Source organism: Rhizophagus irregularis, chromosome 26 (assembly GCF_026210795.1).
Source record: "Rhizophagus irregularis chromosome 26, complete sequence".
Lineage (NCBI taxonomy): Eukaryota > Fungi > Glomeromycota > Glomeromycetes > Glomerales > Glomeraceae > Rhizophagus > Rhizophagus irregularis.
Window position 1 is genome coordinate 3,033,251 of NC_089454.1, and position 20,342 is coordinate 3,053,592.

At 26.6% G+C, this 20,342-nt stretch overlaps 3 protein-coding genes across 3 annotated transcripts; all 3 read right to left on the reverse strand.

The window, feature by feature from the left end:
• Window positions 1–5,128: 5,128 nt before the first annotated feature.
• Window positions 5,129–6,670, reverse strand: OCT59_017830 (uncharacterized protein; the record flags this gene model as incomplete). Its single annotated transcript, XM_025321327.2, has 3 exons — window positions 5,129–5,166; window positions 5,234–6,107; window positions 6,191–6,670. The coding sequence occupies 3 exons, from the start codon at window positions 6,668–6,670 to the stop codon at window positions 5,129–5,131; spliced, it is 1,392 nt and encodes a 463-aa protein (XP_025169194.2).
• A 958-nt stretch (window positions 6,671–7,628) lies between these two features.
• On the reverse strand, window positions 7,629–9,122 carry OCT59_017831 (uncharacterized protein; the record flags this gene model as incomplete). The annotated part of the gene is made up of 5 exons (XM_066137749.1): window positions 7,629–7,921; window positions 8,003–8,087; window positions 8,250–8,377; window positions 8,445–8,575; window positions 9,115–9,122. 5 exons carry the CDS (start codon window positions 9,120–9,122, stop codon window positions 7,629–7,631), a joined length of 645 nt encoding a protein of 214 aa, XP_066004296.1.
• A 9,142-nt stretch (window positions 9,123–18,264) lies between these two features.
• On the reverse strand, window positions 18,265–19,672 carry OCT59_017832 (uncharacterized protein; the record flags this gene model as incomplete). The annotated part of the gene is made up of 3 exons (XM_066137750.1): window positions 18,265–19,284; window positions 19,365–19,590; window positions 19,659–19,672. 3 exons carry the CDS (start codon window positions 19,670–19,672, stop codon window positions 18,265–18,267), a joined length of 1,260 nt encoding a protein of 419 aa, XP_066004297.1.
• Between the last annotated feature and the right edge of the window lie 670 nt (window positions 19,673–20,342).

Consider the following 20,342-nt stretch of genomic DNA (forward strand, 5'->3'; position numbering starts at 1 on the left):
TTGACTATATCAATGAATGTAGAGCTACAGTTTTAAAAGACTGAGAGTTTACGGATTCAGACGATCGCCGATTTTGTTAACAAAACAATTAAAGGAGGACTGTAAAGTGGACAAAAACGTAATTCCCGCTTTTCAACCTTATAATTCAAACAAGATTTCAACGAAGGAGGCGGTCGAAGTATTGACGCTAACAATAAGAAGATGGCGGATCGTCTAGCAAAAGAGGACAAGACGAAGAGAGTAAATGGGAGGACGACAAAAGGTTCATAAGGAAGGAATAAGTATATTTTAGGATAGATTTCGTAGGATAGTTTTCGTGTATGTGGGTTTTTTTTTGCAATCGTAGATAGTAATGTATTTTACAAAAAATGTACTGGGTGAATTTTACAGCAAAATAACCATTACAATTTATTTATTTTTAATTTTTTATTTTTGGAGCGGTTATTTATTTTAAGGTTCAACAGTATATAGGGGTTTACAAGGATCGACTAAAGATGAGGGGTGGAGTTATTTGACTCTAAATTTGTTAAGTTCTTCATCTTATCAAATAAAGATAATAACGTCTCACCATTATAAAAAAAAAACATAATATTATAAAGTCAGCATACTCGATTTCCTTTGTAAAATAATAAGCATTATACAATATAAATTTAACAGTATTTACTAAAGGGCAAAAATTTGACCTACCCGATATAAGTTTTTAGAACACCGAAAACAATTTTTTTTTTTTGCAAAACGCAATATACTTAAATAAATTAATTCACGTTAGAAATTTTGCGAACTACAAAACATCTATTGCGCCACGAACATAGAATCGATTAGAATTGAAACTTGAGGAACTATTATAATAAAAAAATGATTATTTCTTAGAAATAATTTACCAATTTGTTCGTATTGTACTTATTCACAAGAATTCTTGTTCAAAGTTCTTATAATTTTATTTTTTTTGTATGCAGTTCTAATTGCATTATTGCATTTTAATCTTTAATTGGTTGTTAGAAGAATCATAACGAACTAAAAGGCCGTTTATAGTTAAAAAAAATGTTCACCCAAATTTAAATCATCGGAAAAAATGAATATTTACATTATGACACTAGAAAAAAAAAATACTAAAAATGTAGCAAGATTTATTAATAATACAAAGTATTAGGAATAATAATTAAACTTTATGATTGAAATAAAAAAGATTTGAATTCTTCTATATTCAAAATAGGAATCATAATTGAAAATTCTTTGTTATAAATTAATTAAATTCTACTCACCCAACTTAAAATGCTCTCATATCCAGACAGACCATTTATCGTATCCCTAGTGTTGACTATTCTATAATGATCACTTTGTACAACACTAGGAGGAGAAATAAAACCATCTCTAACATCCTACAAGAAATGAGTTATCAGTAAAACTGGGAGAGGATTTGTAAGGTCACACATCTACCAGTTTCGTGGACATGAGTAGTTCGCTTAGGTATCGCATTACCACAGTATCCACCATAAAAGCCATCGGGATTACCAATACCATTGTCATGACCATATTAATGATAACTGCTATAACAATTCGCTCGCATACAATAACCACCCCTAACAAAATGCGTTTCCAAACCATCTAACTTCGTAACGGACGCAGAATTCTGAACGGTTCAACATACGCAACTCACCTGCGTTAAATTGTTGATCCTCTCCCTTCGACTATGGTTAATTAATTATCTTACGCTAACCGAGCAGTACCAGTCCAATATATTATACAACTTAACATCTATAACCTAAATCACCACTAATCTACGGTACACTAACGATACCTTTTTCTTAATTCCAATAATAACAATCTATACACCTTGCCCAAATTTATTGTCCTCTTATTATATGGATTGTTGCTAACTTAACCAAGTCTTTAAAAAACTTGGTGCCACCTGATCACCAACGTGAGGTACAGCAACATTGATCGGGGGGAAGGGGAAGGGGAAGGGGAAGAACGAGAGAGAGAAGGGAAGGGAAAGGGAAAGGGAAAGAAAAAAGATGGGAGAGAGGGAAAGGAAAAGGGAAAGGGAAAGAGAAAGAGAAAGAGAAAGAACGAAAGAGGGATGAGAAGGGAAAAGAGCGAGGGGAAAACAAAACATACACCACACATACCCACACCATACACATACATACCTGAATGATGATGTAAAGAAAAGGGGATCGAAGAGAAATAAAGAAAAAAAAAGTGTCCTAAAGAAAAGAGTCCTAATAAAGAGAAAACTTAAGATCGCGGTATTACCGGAATTAATGTCTATTTTACGAAGTTTACGTACTTTTCGAATATTTGAAGGTTAGCAGTACCGCTGAGGTAAAGATATTCAAACAAATTTTATCGCAAACCTCGTGATGTTTTCATCGAATGTAAATTGGAGTATTGTACTGTAACAAAAAAGCCATCCAGTACTGTAACAAAAATCATCCAGTACTGAACACTTTTTTTATTATTAATATCGCCTAAAAATTAAAAAGTAATTAAACATTAATAATAATTTGCTGAGTAACCAAAAATAAAAGAACAATTATCGTCATATTATAACTACTTGTAAAACTTTATTCACTAAACTTTCTCATCGAATCTTTATTTATTTTTAATTTCTTCCCGATTGCATATAAGAAGGATTATATAAATGGTTATTCATATAAAATACAGTCAGAACTCGATATAATGATTTGGGATAAACCGATTTTGGCTCATACTGAATTTTTTCTTTAAACCAAATCCACTTACAATATACTGAAGTTATGTTTATAAACCAATATTTTCGAATTTCGATTATCAATTCTGGCTAACATTATGGCCTGCATTAAGTGCACAGCAAATCACTTGATCATTGATTTATAAATTTATAAATTTTAATTATTAATAAGAGAAGTTTTCAAGCATCCCTACATAAATATACTGATAATTTTTTTCGATAAATTCATTTTAAAAATTGTATTACATAAAGAACGCTTTTTTTTACCGAATATTCGGTTGAAGGGTTCGTTATATTGATATATGTTGTGTCGTTTTTAAATACTTTAATGAATTCATTAACATATTTAAAGAATTATACATTATTATAATAATACTAGAAATTAATTATTATTTTATTACATAATTGTTATTTCTATGTACACAGTGAAATCCGATATAACGGAACCCCAATAAACCGGAACTGGCCTTATACCGGAACTTTTTTCTGGAACCAAATCACATATATTAAAATAAGTTTGATATAACGGAATTTATTAGTAAAATCTCGATAATAGCTATAACGGAACAAATAACAGAACGGTTATAATAAAAATGGTTCGATATACCGGAACACGTGACGATTCACAATTTTAAACCAATAAAATTACAGTATTTTCACGTGATACAGATAATCTCATTTTTTTTGAGCAACATGATAATTTTTTTTTATAAAAAATTATTTCGGATAGTAAGAAAAAGCAAAATTTTTTTAAGTTTTGGTAAATTTCAGTGTATAAAATTTCTCAAATAATGTTTTAAATAAAAATAATCTAAATTTTCAATGTTCGTCGCACATGTCGCACAAATAAAAACTTGATATAACGGAATTTCATGTGATTTATATATAAAATCCGGTATACACTGTATCAGAATAATAATAAAATTATTGGATAATGGCGAGGGTTTATTATAAAAATTGTATGAACGGTTCTCCAATAATATAGGTTTCCAAAGACATTTATGCTGTTCATTTAATGTTTGCCGAAAATAATTAATTAAATAAGTCAAAACCATATTTTGGCGCTTTAAGTAGTGATTTCGACTTAACTGTGGGTTTTAACAGAATATAATTAAAGTATAAAACCAACATTGTTGAAATAGGTTTAACTTATTAATATACTCTTTTTGTAATGATATATTTAACAATAAAAAGTTTAATTCTATTACAAAAAAGACTTTTCATTTGAAAATTTATTATTATTTTATATCGAATATGTGTATGAATTAATTTTAGCTTTAAACTTTATTACAGCTTTTTACAATTGTAACAACTTGCTAAAATTAAAATGTTAAACCAATTCTAACATTTAGTTTCAATTAATTAAACTTGCGGAACTGGTAAAAATGCGATACGACTGATAAGTGCTTGAAATTAATATTTAATTACTTTCAAGTTCCTTGTATAGTTTAACAATTTTTAGTGCTTAATAATAATAATAATATCATTGTTTATCTTTCCTAATAACTTGAAATAGGGTCAAATTTTCTTTAATCATAAATGGCCTTTTGGTTTATTAATAATTCCTTAACCTTAAAATATAATAAAAAATAAATAATTGTAATGGCATTATTAATAAATAAAATATAATTCCAAGTAGTAAATCTTTAGTATCATTTTGGCGTTTGCAACATTTTTTTTCAAAATAACTCATTTTTTTATTTTAACTGTAAAAATTTCCAACCTTTTCGTTAAAAAAAAAAAAGTGGTGACGTAAAGGATCGATTATATCAATAAAGAGTTTATAGTTTACTGAAAATAAATCATGTGTGCAGACATATAGGTTAGATTTGCGGCATGTTAAACTAACTTAAACTGGCAACAAAATCCAACAACCATTTTTTTCATAAGTTCATGGACTATGATTAATCGATAAATAAATAAATAAATAAATTTTATTAAAGAAAATAATTTAATTCGATTTTAATCATGTTGAATAAAAATAATAAAATTTATTATTATACAGTATATAACTACTAATAAAAAACAATTTAACTTTCGTCGGCACACTGCATTGCCGCTATAATATTATCGTACAGTAATTATTAGAAATTAAAACCTCCCAACGAATGATTTAAACTCAAGTCGAAGAAAATCGTAATCCATAATTTATCACCCATCCTCCGGAAATGTTGACCAACACTACATACTACGTAGTTACAAATTGTTAAATATTTGATGTAAATAAACTAAACAAATAATTCTATAAAAAAAAAAAGTTATAAAGATAAGTTTATCACGAAATAAGTATATGATCATTCAACATATTCATTACTACTAACATCATATAAATTAACGAAATTAGCATAAAATTAATTAATTTATATAATGTATTGCAAATTATATTACCACGCCATTTTACCTACCTTTTAATTGTCAAACCTCCAAGTCAAATAATTTAGAATCTTGACAATCTATAGAAGAAATACTTAGCAATTTTAAAATAAATATTTAATTAAAAATTTCAAAATAATACAATACCTTTATCATTTTCTTCATCGTTAAGGTATGATGTCATAATAGATGAATTTACAGGTTTTGTTAAATTATTAAATGTAAGTAACCTACTAGTATATATGGCATCAGGGTTTTTCTTATATGAAGTTGAAATATTTGGTATTTCTTTATCAGCTTCTTCAAACATAGCTTTAATTTCTTTTCCTTTATATCCAAATTTTTCTTTTTCTTTATAGCTTTCAGGGTGAAGAGATTCTAACCAAAAGTCAAATACGTCAAGAAATTCACTGGCTGTTGGTCTTTGATTTGAATTAGCATTCATACATTTATAGGCTAGTTTCTTATAAATTTCAGGAGTTCCTTTTCCAAATTCTGGTCTGAGTCCATTACATATTTCTAATGCTAAGCTAATATCATGTTTTCTTTCATAAAAAGGTGGTTTTCCAGAAGATAATTCAGCCATAATTACACCAAAACTATAAATATCTGAAGATAATGTATATGGTTCTCCATTTAAAACTTCTGGGGCAATATATGGTAACACACCACATATTTTATCATCTGATTTTTGTTTATTTGATGGTCCAGACAATCCAAAGTCTGAAATAGAAGTTTGATGTTCATCTACTCGTAATATATTTCCACTATGAAAATCTTTGTGAAAATATCCTAACTTATGTAAATTTTTAAGACCAGATATTAACCAAAATAAATATTTTATCTTATCTTTCCATAAAATGTTTTTGAAATTGTGTGAAAGAACACTTCTCAAATTTCCTTCATCTGCAAATTGTAAAATCATTATAAATTCTTCAGTTTCAGGATCTTTGGTCATTCCATAAAATTTTAATGGAGTAGCATTACCACTTCTTATATAAAAATACCAATGTATTTTAAGCTATTATTTACATTAAAATTAATATTAAAATTTTTGATTAATTAAAAATTAAGTAAAATATGTAAAGCCAATACAAAACATACCTCATTTAAATATTCAGTTGACATGTTCTCTGATCCATTTAATCTTTTCAAAGCAACTTTGATAGGTTGAGGTTCTTTTTTTTTCCAACTTAAATCATCTTGTCTATCATATTCTGCTTTACCGTCAATCCATGTTGCAGAATACACTTTTGCAAATCCTCCTACACCAATTTCCTTTACGTCTTTAAACCTATCAAATGGTACCCATTCAAGAATATCTTTCGAAGTGTATTTTCTTGCATCATAAATTGTATCTTTGATAAATTTATTAACGTCATTATTTCCACTGGTCCAACCTTCAATCATACGAAAAGGATCACATTCTTTACACCATAATTCTTCAGTAAATGGTTTATTGCAATAAGAACAATTTTTATGGTTAATATTTAAAGAAGCCTCATTTGCATTTATTGGATTAGAATCTTTATTAGAGACATTTAATTTATCAAATAAGGATTTAAGTTTCTTAAGTTTATGCATTAAGAATGAATATTCTAGTAGAAATGATTTTAAAAATTGGTGGCGCTATTTGCGTTACTTTATACTGTATTTTTCTAGTCAATAAGGACAAAAAAGGAATTAAAATTCTAAAATAGAATTCGAATTTCGGTGTCACAGTAATACGAGAGCATAGTAAACATGTAGTGTATGGTTGGCTTTTATTTATTTATTTATGTAGGGTATGGTTAAACATCACATATAAAAGGATCACGTGACCATACGTGGACAGAATAGAACGGTCTAGGCCTTTCCTTATTTGGTAATAAACAATGTAGATCTGTATGGAACGCGTGTGAAATTTTTTTGCGGGTACGACGGAAACATGTCATGTATAGAGGCCTATGTACTGTATGTCTGTATAGTGATCAACGGGGCAATTAGGAAACATGTAGCGTATAGAGAAGCAAGCCCGAAATATTTTTTAAAAATACAAAACCAGTTACATTTGAAGAGGTATTAGAATTAATTGAAAAGGGAATGCAGAGACCTTTGTGTGTAGCGTATGGTGATCTTTAGCTATGTACGTATGGTTGCACTGATTGTACTGCACATACATACATGGCAAATAAATAATAATAATATTAATTAAATCAAAACGTATGTACGTATGAATGAAATAAGAGACCAAACGCACGTAAATACAAATGATAAGGCGCAGCCGCAGTAACTATTCTACATGTGTCACGTAACCATATGCTGCGCCACTGCATCTATATTTCATATTTACTTTATTCATCATAACGTTATATTTATATTTATCTTTTATCTTTTATATACTAACAAAATTGTTTGATTTATTGTAAAAAAGTACTTGCAAAATATAAACTTTATTTAAAATAAAAGTAATGCATTTATTTGTATACTTCTAACTTCAGTTGCAGATATTATTATTATAGTTAAGCTAACATATTTTTATTAAAAAATATTTAAGATTGACCTAAATAAACGATTCATTTTCTTTCTTTCTTTGAGAATTGGCTATTTCTAATGCTTCAGCTTCAGCCTCTTTTTTCCTAACCTCAGCTGCACGCTCCCTTAATGCCATTTTTCTTTCTTCAATCTCTAATTGAGATATTTCATTCATAGTTGATATTTCTTCACTTTTTTCTTGTTTACTTTTCTTCAATGATTTGTTTCTATTAACGGAAGATCTTTTTAATGATGATTTTGTAGGCAACTCATCATTTGTTAAATCAATAACAGATTCTTTACTTTTTTGATTATGAGATGCTATGTATAATATAATAAAAAATTAGAATTTTACACAAATAAAATTTAATAATTAAAAATAATTTTATATAATATGTTTACCTTTACGTGTTATTGACTCTTGTGTTCTTTTAATTTCACTTTTATCCCGATGAGTGTAAGGAACTCCTGATTTATTTACAGATGTCTATTGTTTTGTAGCATCATTCATCAAATCGTTTTCCTCTTTATATATAGAATAAAATTTTATATCAGTTTAATAATTTTATATAATAATGCTAAATTACTAGTAAATTAGTATACCTCAATATGGCTGATAATAATGACAATTGTTTCCTTCTCTATTTACCATAGAGTGAGCTGCTTCAGCATAATTTGTATTTGATCCGCTTTTAAGCCAAATTTCAGGGTCAATATTTGAAATAAATTGATTTAATGATGCTAATACATATGACTGTTGATAAAAATCTACCCATTCTATAAAAATAATTTTTTATTAGAAAAATTTTAAACATATAATTAACATTAGATAAATATATTTTACCTTTTATTCCATTATTATTTGAATCCCTAATTTGTTGTAAAAGATTATAAACGACTTCTTTACTAGGTGCACTAGGAATTTGCTTTATTAAATTCTTGGTATTTACATTAAATGCTTTATGATGCAAATTTCTAAAAAAATTAAAATAAAAAATTAAAATTAAATATTTAAAAAGAAATAAATAAATGAAATTATATAAATACTGTTGAAAGTGTATAATACATGATTTGAAAATAAAGGTTAAATGAGTTTCTCAGTTTCTTTTACAATCCAAATCATATAAGGCTAAACCCAACCCCTTAGCTTGCGCTGCGTCTAAATCTGCTAAAATGCATCCAACACCTTCTTTATGAATATGCTTAAATTTAATACATTGTCCACTTATTTCACAATTGAAATAGGGATGAAAATAATCTGTGATAACCCTCAGCTGTAAAGACATTTGTAAATACTCTACAAAATGACAATACTTTAAAAATAAAATTAATATATATTTTCTAATATTTTTAAAAAAAAAATAAAATTAAAAAAACTTACTCAAATGATAATTAGAGTTAATTTCAAACTCATTTATTTCTCCTTTTACCCATTTAAAACTAACATCTATTTGGAACTATTCAAGTGTAATCAACTTTTTTGCTTGTTCAGGAAGCATACATATAATGATTACTTGTCCATTATTTGTGAAAAGATCTAAAATAAAATAGATTAAATTATTAATATTAATATACTACTTATATATAGATCAATAAAATTTAAAAAACTTACCAATTTTGTGAACATAATCAATCAAGTCAGAATCTTTATTTGACACTAGAGCTTGGACTCGCACTCATGTAACTCGAGTTGACTCGAGTTGAACTCGCACTCGAGTCAGAAATTTCTTGACTCAAGTCAACCGAGATCACGTGGGTTATAGTGCCGGCTGAACCCTATTTGTAATTCCTGCCGGCACTATGACCATAACGGTCTAGGTAAAATTATGGATAAGTTTTTTAGCCCGCACTTTGACTCAAATTAACTCGAGTCCTGACTCGAGTACTCTTCGAGTCAAAAAAATTCTTGACTCGTTTTACTCGAGTTGACTCATCCTGACTCGAGTCCAAGCTCTACGTTAAACTAGTGAGATTTTTTTTTTATTATAGAAGTCTTGAATTTTCGGTCATTGAGTCAGGATTGTTATTAGATTCTTCATGTTCAACAACTTTGCATCTTTTCTATACAACGGAGAGCAGATTTAGCTGCTAAACAACTCCAATAATCACATTTGAATTCAAATTATTGATCGTGTTTTTACTAATTAAAATACAAAAAAGCCTTCGGAATGGCAGTTGCCTTAAATTACAAAGGGTATTAATATGGTTAACTCTACTTTATTTAGTTCCCGTACTTTCACTGCATTAGTATGAGCATAGTCTAATTTGGCTTGATAATTTTCATGTTCATCTTTTTCTTTAGCGTCACATTTGGCGCATCATTCAAGGTACTTGGCCTACTTTTTCTTTGATGTATTCTAAATTTTTTTACTACCGTAAAACGTCTTTCTTCTTTTTGACAAGCAAGTTTCAAAAATCGTCTACTGTACGTCAATTTTTTTTGCGTTTCTTCACTGATTTCTTTTCCAGTTATAATGTGGATGGAGATGACTGAAAAGTAAGTGTTGGATTTTCTTTAATTACACGATTTTTCATATAATTCTAAAAAAGGATATACCTGATATAATGGGTTAAAAGTTTTGAAACATTAAGGAAGAATATAAAAACTAAACGATGTGATGCATAGAGAAGGAAATAATAATGAAAAATAAATTACATAATAAGAAAACAATGTTAAACTATGTAATTTTCTATGATAGTTAATATTTTAAACGCCCAAAATTTGTTTGTTCAATATATTGTAAATTCGCCTCGTAAAATCTCATAAAAAAAAACAAAAAAACCAATCAAATTAATCATAAAATTCTTTCTCAAGTAAATTTATCAAAAAATGAATTCAACAACTATTATGTACCTCTAAACCAATTGTTATTGTTGCTTCTGAAGTAATAGAAAAACCTGGTAATCCTACAAACTCATGTTCTATAATGTAAAAGGAAAACTTTTCTATGAGGTGAGGATGGTACAAACAACTTCGGTTATTACATGGCAAAACTTACAGAAAATTGGAGACCAATTTAAACCAAAAAAAAAATATATATATATATACAAAAAAAATACGGTCCACCTTATTTTTTCTTATCGATAATTATATTGATTATAGATTTTATCAATATGAATAATTTTTTTTTTATTTATTATAAAGAACAAGAAAAGGAAAGACAGATGAAACCCACGTCAATAATCTTTGCAAAATTATAATACATAATGAAAGAATTAAATTATCACTACATAACAGTTCAAATGCAATATCCAAAATATTATTCCAAATGAAAATTCATTTATAAATAGACAGTTTCAGTTTTAGAATTAATGATTCTTTTCTTCATCAACCAATTAATAATAAGCAACACCCAAAACCAATACTGATAGTGACAATAAAAGAACCCATCTCTAATAATAATATTGACAACAATAAAAACAAAAAGAACAAGAAAAGACAGACAAAACCCCACGTCAATAGCGACAACACCACCAATCAATGATAGTGACTCAGTGTTGCAAAAGTTTGTCCAAAACTATCAAAAAAATCTGTTCAAACCTAGAAAAACAAAAAACCAAGACTCGCGCCACCAGTTGAAACGGATGAACCAAAACAAGTAAACGCTAAAATTTTTATAGTAGTGATAAGAGAAAAGGATGAGAATATTCAAGAGACAAAAGAAAATTATCAGCAGAAGAATAAAGATTAATGTTAATTAATTATAGTTATAATATTTCTTTCATTTCTAATATTAGAGGGCTTGCCATTTTGGTAATTTTCAACAGATATTAGTTCCGATTTGACATCATTCTAGCAAAAATTATGATGAAATTAAAAAAAATACTAGTTTTTTTTTACAAAACTTAGTTTACATGAAAATTGTTAAAGTTCACCGGTCGGTGGCGATGGACACCATACCAGCATTATGATGTACTTTTGGCCAGAATTAAAAAATCTAATTAAACACTGGCCGACATTACATTGTAATTTCACCACTTGTAACCGTCACTATTCGTGATATTTAACAATACCCAGTTTACTTACATTTTAATGTATATTAGTCCATTCAAACAATAGAATTTTTTTTTAATTGCCACTTAAATGGTTCGTGATGTCTACATAAGTCCAATGAAAAATGTAAATCAGTATCAGCAGTCACTGCCACGTGAACAAATTCAGAAAACTTAATTCTGTAAATCCTAATCCTAATAAAAAAATATGTACGACGATCAATCATCCAGAAATTTATTATTTCGGGTTTTTTTCTTCTATTTTACAAACTTTTCTGATTTTTTATGCGAAAAATTCGAAATTATATCTACATTATATTTGGCGAGTTGTTATTTGTTAAATAAAGACCGCATACTCGATTTGTAAATGATAAACGTTATACAACATCAGTATGTATTACATTAATATAATTGGAACTTAATGGTAAAATTAATAGAGGTAAAATTTGAGGAATTCAACTACCCCGATTAATTCTTAATTCTTTAGAATACTGATTATACAATATAATAAATTCTTTTTTTGTTTGTTTCAAAACGCAATATACTTTAGTAAATTTAATTTTATGAAAATTATAACGAAAATCCACGTTAAAATTTTTTTCGAACGACAAAAACATTTGTTGCGCCACAAAATATAAAATCGATTGATGTTTCGAATATTAGAATCGAAACTTGAGTAACTATTATTTCATCATTATTTTTTAAGAAAAAGAAAATGATTCTTTTCTTAAAAATACAGTAATTTACCTAAATTTGTTTAATTTGTTTTTTATTGATTATTATTTTTTTTTCTTTGATAAGATTGATAAGTAATGAAAGCCCATACTTCATTTGGTTTGATTATTCTTTTTTTTTATTAAAAAAAAAACCTATTTTCATACAAAAAGATGATTAGTAAACGCCAATATGCATTAGATTTCCGAAATGTAACATTTTTTTTTTTGATTAAAAAGAAAAATAAAAATTATTAATAAATTGTCATTTGAGAACTTGCTAGAACATACGTTAGCATGATAAGATTTTGATAGTTCGCATTTTTGTTTATGTCGCAAAAAAAAAAAATTAATAATAATAATTAAATTTACTTGTAAAATTATTTCGTCATTTAATTTAAAAATTTAAAATTTGATTAATAATAATATAAAAATAGATTCTCTATTAATTATCCCTTTTACAGAATTTAATTACTTGATAAAGTTGTATTCGAACGCCTTTGACGATCGTATTGTTTCAATGTGTAATTTTTTTAGAAGCCTAGAACGAACTTATGGAATCTCTTTACCATACTTCGTTTACAAACCAAAAAGGAAGGTGACGTCACGCTTTTATATTATCACTAAGATCTGCGGCGGATTATATTGTAAAAAAAATTTGATCTTTATAATAATTATTATCCTCTTCTTTAACCATTAGTTCTTGCAGTGTTATATGGGAAAATGTTTCACGTTCAGCCTGAATCATGTCTTTTTTTTTAAAATAATGGTTCCTGGAAGAGAGATATATTACGCAGCAAAAAGTGCATTTGCGTATCACAGCATCACAGGTGGTCTTTTGTGTTAAATGGGACAAAATTTTTATTTTTATTTTAATTTAATTTTAATTTTTTTTTTTTCAATCGATAACTCAACTACTGCAATTTTTATTCTTATTTATAATTATTTAATTAATTTAATAGCAATCATTTTATTTATTATAATGAGTGAATAAAAACTATTGGACCTCCGAAGTGGTGATTATCACCAAATTTTGAATATAATAAGTTACCAATTTTAGATTATCGATAGGGCTTAAAATATGTGCATTTTTTTTCATCATTTGACGATTTCAATGATTTAATGATTCTATTTAAAGTAACATTGTTGTTTTTTTTCCTTTTGTTATGCAAGAGAATAATTAAGGTTAACCAAGTAGATATTTCATTGATAATATCATCTTTTTTTAATTATAAATAGAACAAAGAATAAACGATTCTCACCTCAACAAAATATAAAATTTTTTTGTTTTTTTTAAAAAAAAATTCATAATAACATAAAACTAAAAAAAAGAAGTTCATAAAAAAAAACACAAAATCGTTCCGTCGAACGGGTGACAAAGGTGGAGTTGCGGTAGATGTAGTGGACCGGCAGGACTGGAGTTACAAATGTAAAAAAAGAAAAGATTCATCATTTATGATGAAAACCCACCTTCTTTTTCGAAAATGATTTTTTAATTAATTCGGTTGCTTTCGGACTATTTTGATCCTTTTCTTTTTCATAATTACTTAATTCTCAAATTTTTGTTCTTTTCTTTTTTTTACATTTTTTAATGTTTTAATGATTTACCGAAAAAAAAAACACAAAAAATATTTTCGTTACTTTCGTTGTATATATATTTTTTTATCGTTTTTTTTTTTATCTGAAATATCGAATCGTAAAAAACGGTCGAGGAGTTACAACTTTCGTATTAAAAACAACAATGTAAATCTTTATAAGAAATCCTTATTTTTAAGGAAAAATCGTTTTTTCCGTAACTAAATTTTTTACGGGGATATAAATAAAATTATTATTACTCATATCAGTTATATGAATAAAAGTTACTCTTGCAAAAAAACAAAATATGCATAATTTTAATGAAGTATATAACATAAATAATACAAATGTGCCCAATACTTTAGTTTTTAGGTCCTGCCTTTCTGTCTTCTCTTCTCTTCCTTTTAGGTTTTCTTTTGTTTTTCGATTAAATAATCTTTGAACATGACTGAATAGTTCAAACTACGTACGTCAGCGCCAAATAGGTCTGTTGTTTTCTTTAGGTCTTCTCTTTATTAGGTCGATTAATTGAACTTTGTTAATGATATCAAGACTCTTCAGTCCCTTTTATTTTAGATTTACAGTATGTAGGTTGGGAATATGGGTTGTGTATAGGGTGGTGTGTGTATGTTTGTGTATTCCTTCGCTCTTCTCTTACTTTTTCTAGTTCCCTTTTCCCTTTTCCTTATTTCCTCACTCTTTTCCCTTTCCCTTTCCCTTCCCCTTCCCCTTCCCCTTCCCCTTCCCTTCCCTTCCCTTCCCTTCCCTTCCCTTCCCTTTTCCTTTTCCTCTCTTCCCCTGATCAATGTTGCTGCACTTCAACGTTGGTTATCAGGTGACAATAAGTTTTTTAAAAGACTTGATTAGGCCAGCAACAAATAGTAACGATTTTTCACTTTATTAAATATAACGATAAATTAAAAATAAAATTTTTTATTTAATTTCTCATCTATATGATTATTCAACTTTTAATTTTCGCAAAAGTATTAATAACATGATCTAAAATTTATTGAGATTTTCTTTGATCACAATCCAAATGAAACAAATGCGTATTGTATACAAAAGTTAATTTTAAATTTAATTAAACATAGGGTCATTTATAACTTTTATTTTATTATAATTTTATCTGGTATAAGAGTTATTGATTAATGGCTTTAACATTTGGTTTCAGTTATGTCTGCATCACTAGCCCTCAAATACTTAATTTTAAGCACAGTGTCTGATTTACAAAGAAGGAGTTTTCGATAATATTTGAAAATATTAGACTTTCAGTTGTTCTTTTATGGCCGAGAAAAATTAAATCTTTTCCGTAGTAAATCATGTGATTGGACGATCTACAATCACACGTAAAGCGGTCAGTTGAGAGAGTTAAATGAAAAACTAGCTAAACCAAAAAAATAATAGGACCGATCAAAAAAACCATCTTTTTTGGTAAATTAGCAAGCTGGTCAACAATTTATTGACTAATTTGTTAAAATATGATTGGTAAATTATTAACTGATTTATCGACAATGTAACAAAATTGGCTATATAAATAAATAATTTTTTTTGGTTTACAGTAAAAAATTAATTAGGTGGTGATTAAACATTGTCTACAAGGTTAATCTTATATTGGAAAAAATATTTATGATAAGAAATAATAAAACGAAACTACTAAGAATTATGAACAATGATTGACCAGCAACCTTACGGAAAATTTCATTAAAGAAATTAAAGTTGACGCCAGTAGTTTTAGGGCTGAAGGTTTGACTATAAATAATGTAAATTTGAATGTTCCTTCTCGCATAAGAGTAATTAATTATTAAAGAAATTCATATCTATCAATTCAATATTTTCTTCCTCATAGAAAAATTTTTTTTTTCAAATTGTTCCCCATTTATAACAAAAAATTTTGTTCGAAATAATATTTAATGATCATAAAATAGATAAATGTAGCATTATACATATTGGTTATTTTAAATAATGGTATCATACAATCTTTTTTTTTTAAAAAAAATGATAGCAAAAAAAAATGATAGTACTTAACATAGAATGAACTTTTACTAACCGAACAAATAAAAAATCTTTACTTATCAATGAAATTTCACCAACAGATGACCGACGAACAAATAAAAAAAAATCCTTACATAAATCCCTACATTCTTGTCTCTTAGTAAAAAAACAATAGTGTCATCCTATGGAAGTATTTATTTTATGAATATGAGAGATGTTATAATTCTGAAACGAAAAAAACGAAAAAAGGCTTTTTAGCGTAATACTTTCTTGTATCTCATCCTCTCCTATTCGATAATAGCATCAACGTTAAATTATCCTCAATTCTTTTAAACATTTACATTAATTTTTGATAAAATCGGCAAATTTATAATTCCGGCCTGAATTAAAATATTTCCTAATGTGGAACTTTATGTATGTACATATTAAATTTTATAATCATATGTCACGCAAATTCCTATATTAGGAAACATTAGCTCTGGCTGGAATTATAAATTTACAAAATTTTTTATAGGACCACAGTCTAGACCGCAGTATTATAGGACTGATTACCGTAGACTAAGACGGACCCTACGTACAGTATTCCTTAATATTTTATTTACTGGACTTGTGTTTATGTTTATTATGTTTATTTTATTTATTTATATTTTTATTGAAATATTTTATTTCAGAAAATTCTAAAATTATCATCTTCATAATTTAATGTGATTGTAGACTGTCCAATCACATAGTTTACTACAGGAAAATGACAAAGTAGGGAAACCGCCTTAATAAAATTAAATTTATCTAAACTAGGAATGGAAACCATTGTAAAGTCTGAAGTATTATATTTAAACAAAATATTAATAATTGGATAACGATCCCATAAAATTCAATGTAAAGTAACATAGTAGCAACGTTGTTTTTCGTTGAAATTTATTTGTTGTATACTATCTTTGTTTTAGTACAGAGAGTCTTGAGTCTTGACTCGATAATTAATCCAGAGTTAACGAAGGACTTTCAGGTGACATAAATCAGTAAAATGCTCACACATTTTTTTAGTTTACAAAAATTTATTCCACGCTGTATTCAACAAAATCATTTTCAAATAATTTGGTGAAAATACTAGAATTTATATTCATAACACAAATTTCCCTGCTTCTTTATGAGACGAAAAAAAGGTGATACAAATTTCATTCTTGACTCTATAAATGTCTTGATTATTCAGCATTTCGTAAAATACTATTTATTTATTAATTGGCCAAATTCATTACAATATTTGAGCATTTGAAATTAAATTATTTCAATATTTTATCTTTAATACCTAAATTTGGTAGCACATGAATTAAAGAATTTTTATGAATTTAAATTCTGTATCATTATTCTTGTTTTCTCCAAAAAATGAATAAATAAAATAAAATAAAATTCCAAAAAAAACTTGTGAAATGTTCATATTTTGCTAACCAAGGATTTCAGTTTATGTTTGGTTTGATGCCTATCATGTTTATAACATATATAATCGTAGGCTTAGTATGTTTTTACACTTCAGAAAATAATATACAACAGATCACTTGTATAAAATAATTTTAAAATTCTCATGTATTGTATGTTAACCAAATATGAAAGAACATATTTAATAATTAGGCACGCACGAAGTGCCGAATAAGTGTTTTATCCGGTGTAACCATCAAACTTTTTAACTTTACCTGGTACACATGATATTTTGACCATCAAAATACCGGATAAAGTGATTAGCCGGTGTCATGTGATTTGAAATAGATACACGATTTAGTCGATTTATTATAATCCTTTTTTAATTATAAAAAAAAACAAGATTGAAGTTGTCTATGGGTTACCGAGGTGGCAGTTTTTTTTATTTGGACTACTACCTATATTATTGCACATAGTTTTTTGTAGTTTGTATTGAAACTTTATTTATTCTGTGAAGTAAAAAAAATTTTTAAATATAAAAACTCACGTATTACCAGATTATTTGATACATGTCTCAAAAAATCAAATTGATAATTTAATAATATATATGTATATATAAAGAATTATTTAAATTACAAACTAAGAAATTTACTACTCTACACTTAGTGTTTAAATAATTTCTAAGTAAAATAAAAAAAGAGAATACATATTGATGAAAGATTATTTAAATTACAAACTAAGAAATTTGTAAAATATTTTACTACTCTATTCTTAGTGTTTAAATAATTCTAAAAGAAAACAAAAACAATATCAGATCTTTAATATCAAAAAATTATTTTGAATTTTTTAAAAATTTCACAAATATATAGTCAATCATCATGTACTTTATCTAAATAATAAGTAAATAAAAAATTATTTAGTATAAAATAATTATATAAAAGTCAACTTCTTTTATACATATTTTATACATACCCAATGAATTTAAATCCTAAATATACTCAAATCTTCAGATCTCACTGCTTCAGTTACATCCACAATTACATCCGAATTTTCACTAGTAAAATTATGTATGCAACTTGCATGATTTGCTTGTGGGTGAGATTCAGTATTAAGATTGTTATGCCCAATTGGTGCATTCATAAATTCCATAATGTTGCTTTTTAATTCTTCATCAATATCGTTAATTTTCTTTCCATAAGGAAGAATAATCCATTTTCCAATAATATTTAAAACCTCTTTAGAAGATGGCCTTTTTAACGGATCTTTATCCCAACATTTTCTCATCAAATCTATATAACATTGTGGAGTATTTTCAATAATTTTAGGACGCTCTTCCTCTTTACAAATACTTAAACTAAGTTCAAGATCATGTGCTCTATTATTAAATGGTGGAACTCCAGATGTAAATTCCCACATAATCATGGAAAAGCTATATATATCACTAGCTGGAGTATAAGGATAAGATCTTATATTTTCGGGTGCGATAAATGGTAAAATTCCATAAATTTCATTTTTTTTTAAAATTGATTTTATAGATTGACATAATCCTAAATCACTAACATAAACTTTATCTACTTTATTTTCTTCATTTTCTTCGTCATTTTCATCTTCTTTTTTATTCTTATGATATAAAATATTGCCGTCATGAAAATCACGATGAATAAGCTTTTGCTTATGTATTTCATTAAGTCCAGAAATAATTCTATACAACATATGTAATTTTTGTTTCCAATTATATTTGACTATTTCTTTTAAATTACTTCTTAAATTGCCTTTGTTTGCATAATCCATTACTACTAATACTTTAGGTGTAGCATCTTTAGGTATAGCATCATCATTAGGTATAATATCATTTGGTATGTCATCATTTGGTATAACATTATTAGGTATATTAGCAGCATTAGGTTTAGCAGGTTTAGCAGGTAAAGGTGTTGTATTTCTTGTAAATCCATATAAATTAATAATTTCAAATGAATTTGAGCAACTTCTATGATATTTCCACTATAAAAACAAATATTAATATATAGTGAATAAAATAGATTAAATTAAAAATTAAAATAAATAATATATTATTATCATACTTCATTTAAAAATTCATTTAAATTTTCATCATTTTCTTTCAACCCATTGAGACATTTAAGAGCTACTTCTTTACTTCCATTTTTATTTGTCCAAATAGCTTTATATATAGTACCAAATCCTCCTTCATTAAGATATTCAACATTATTAAATTGATCATAAGGGATCCACTTTAAATCTTTTTCGAGAATGAATTTATCTATAATTTTATCTCCACTTTTTCCAAACCTATAAATTTAAATAATCAAAAGTTATATTAAAATTTAGAAAATGTTTCAAAAAATTAAAGAAATCACCATGCAGTGATCATCACCACACCAGCATTAGCAGGTGGAGTTTCATAACATTTTAGTTCTACTCAAAATTCCACCCTAATTCTGGTAAGGTGACAATCATCAGCTGTAATATTTAGCAATACTCTAGAATTTGTAGTAAAATTTATATTAAATTAAAAAAAAAGATTGTAAATTTATACTTACTCTAAATTTAAATAGAAATTTAAATAATTTAATCAGACTTGGTCTATGTACGAATAATATCAAATATGTCCTAAAATTAATGTAACTTACCAACTAATACAATAAGTCGTCAATTTTTTAAAAAATCAGTAAACAAAATTATGAACAAATATTACTTAAGTATATAATAATAGATTAAATAAATAATGTAATAATGTATAACTTACATTCTAAAATAAGTTAACAAAAAATATCATTAGTTAAAAATATACAAATATAAATACATAATAATAAAATTATTATAAATAACTTACTTTCTAGTATATTATTAAATAATTGTACAAATAAAAATTTTAATTAAATTATATGTAAATAATATATAAATATAATGATAAAATAAAATAAATAAAGTATAACTTACTTGCTATATTATTAAATAATTTTTTAAATAACGAATTTAATTAATTTATAAATATATAGAAATATATATCATAATAATAAAATTCAATAAATAATATATAT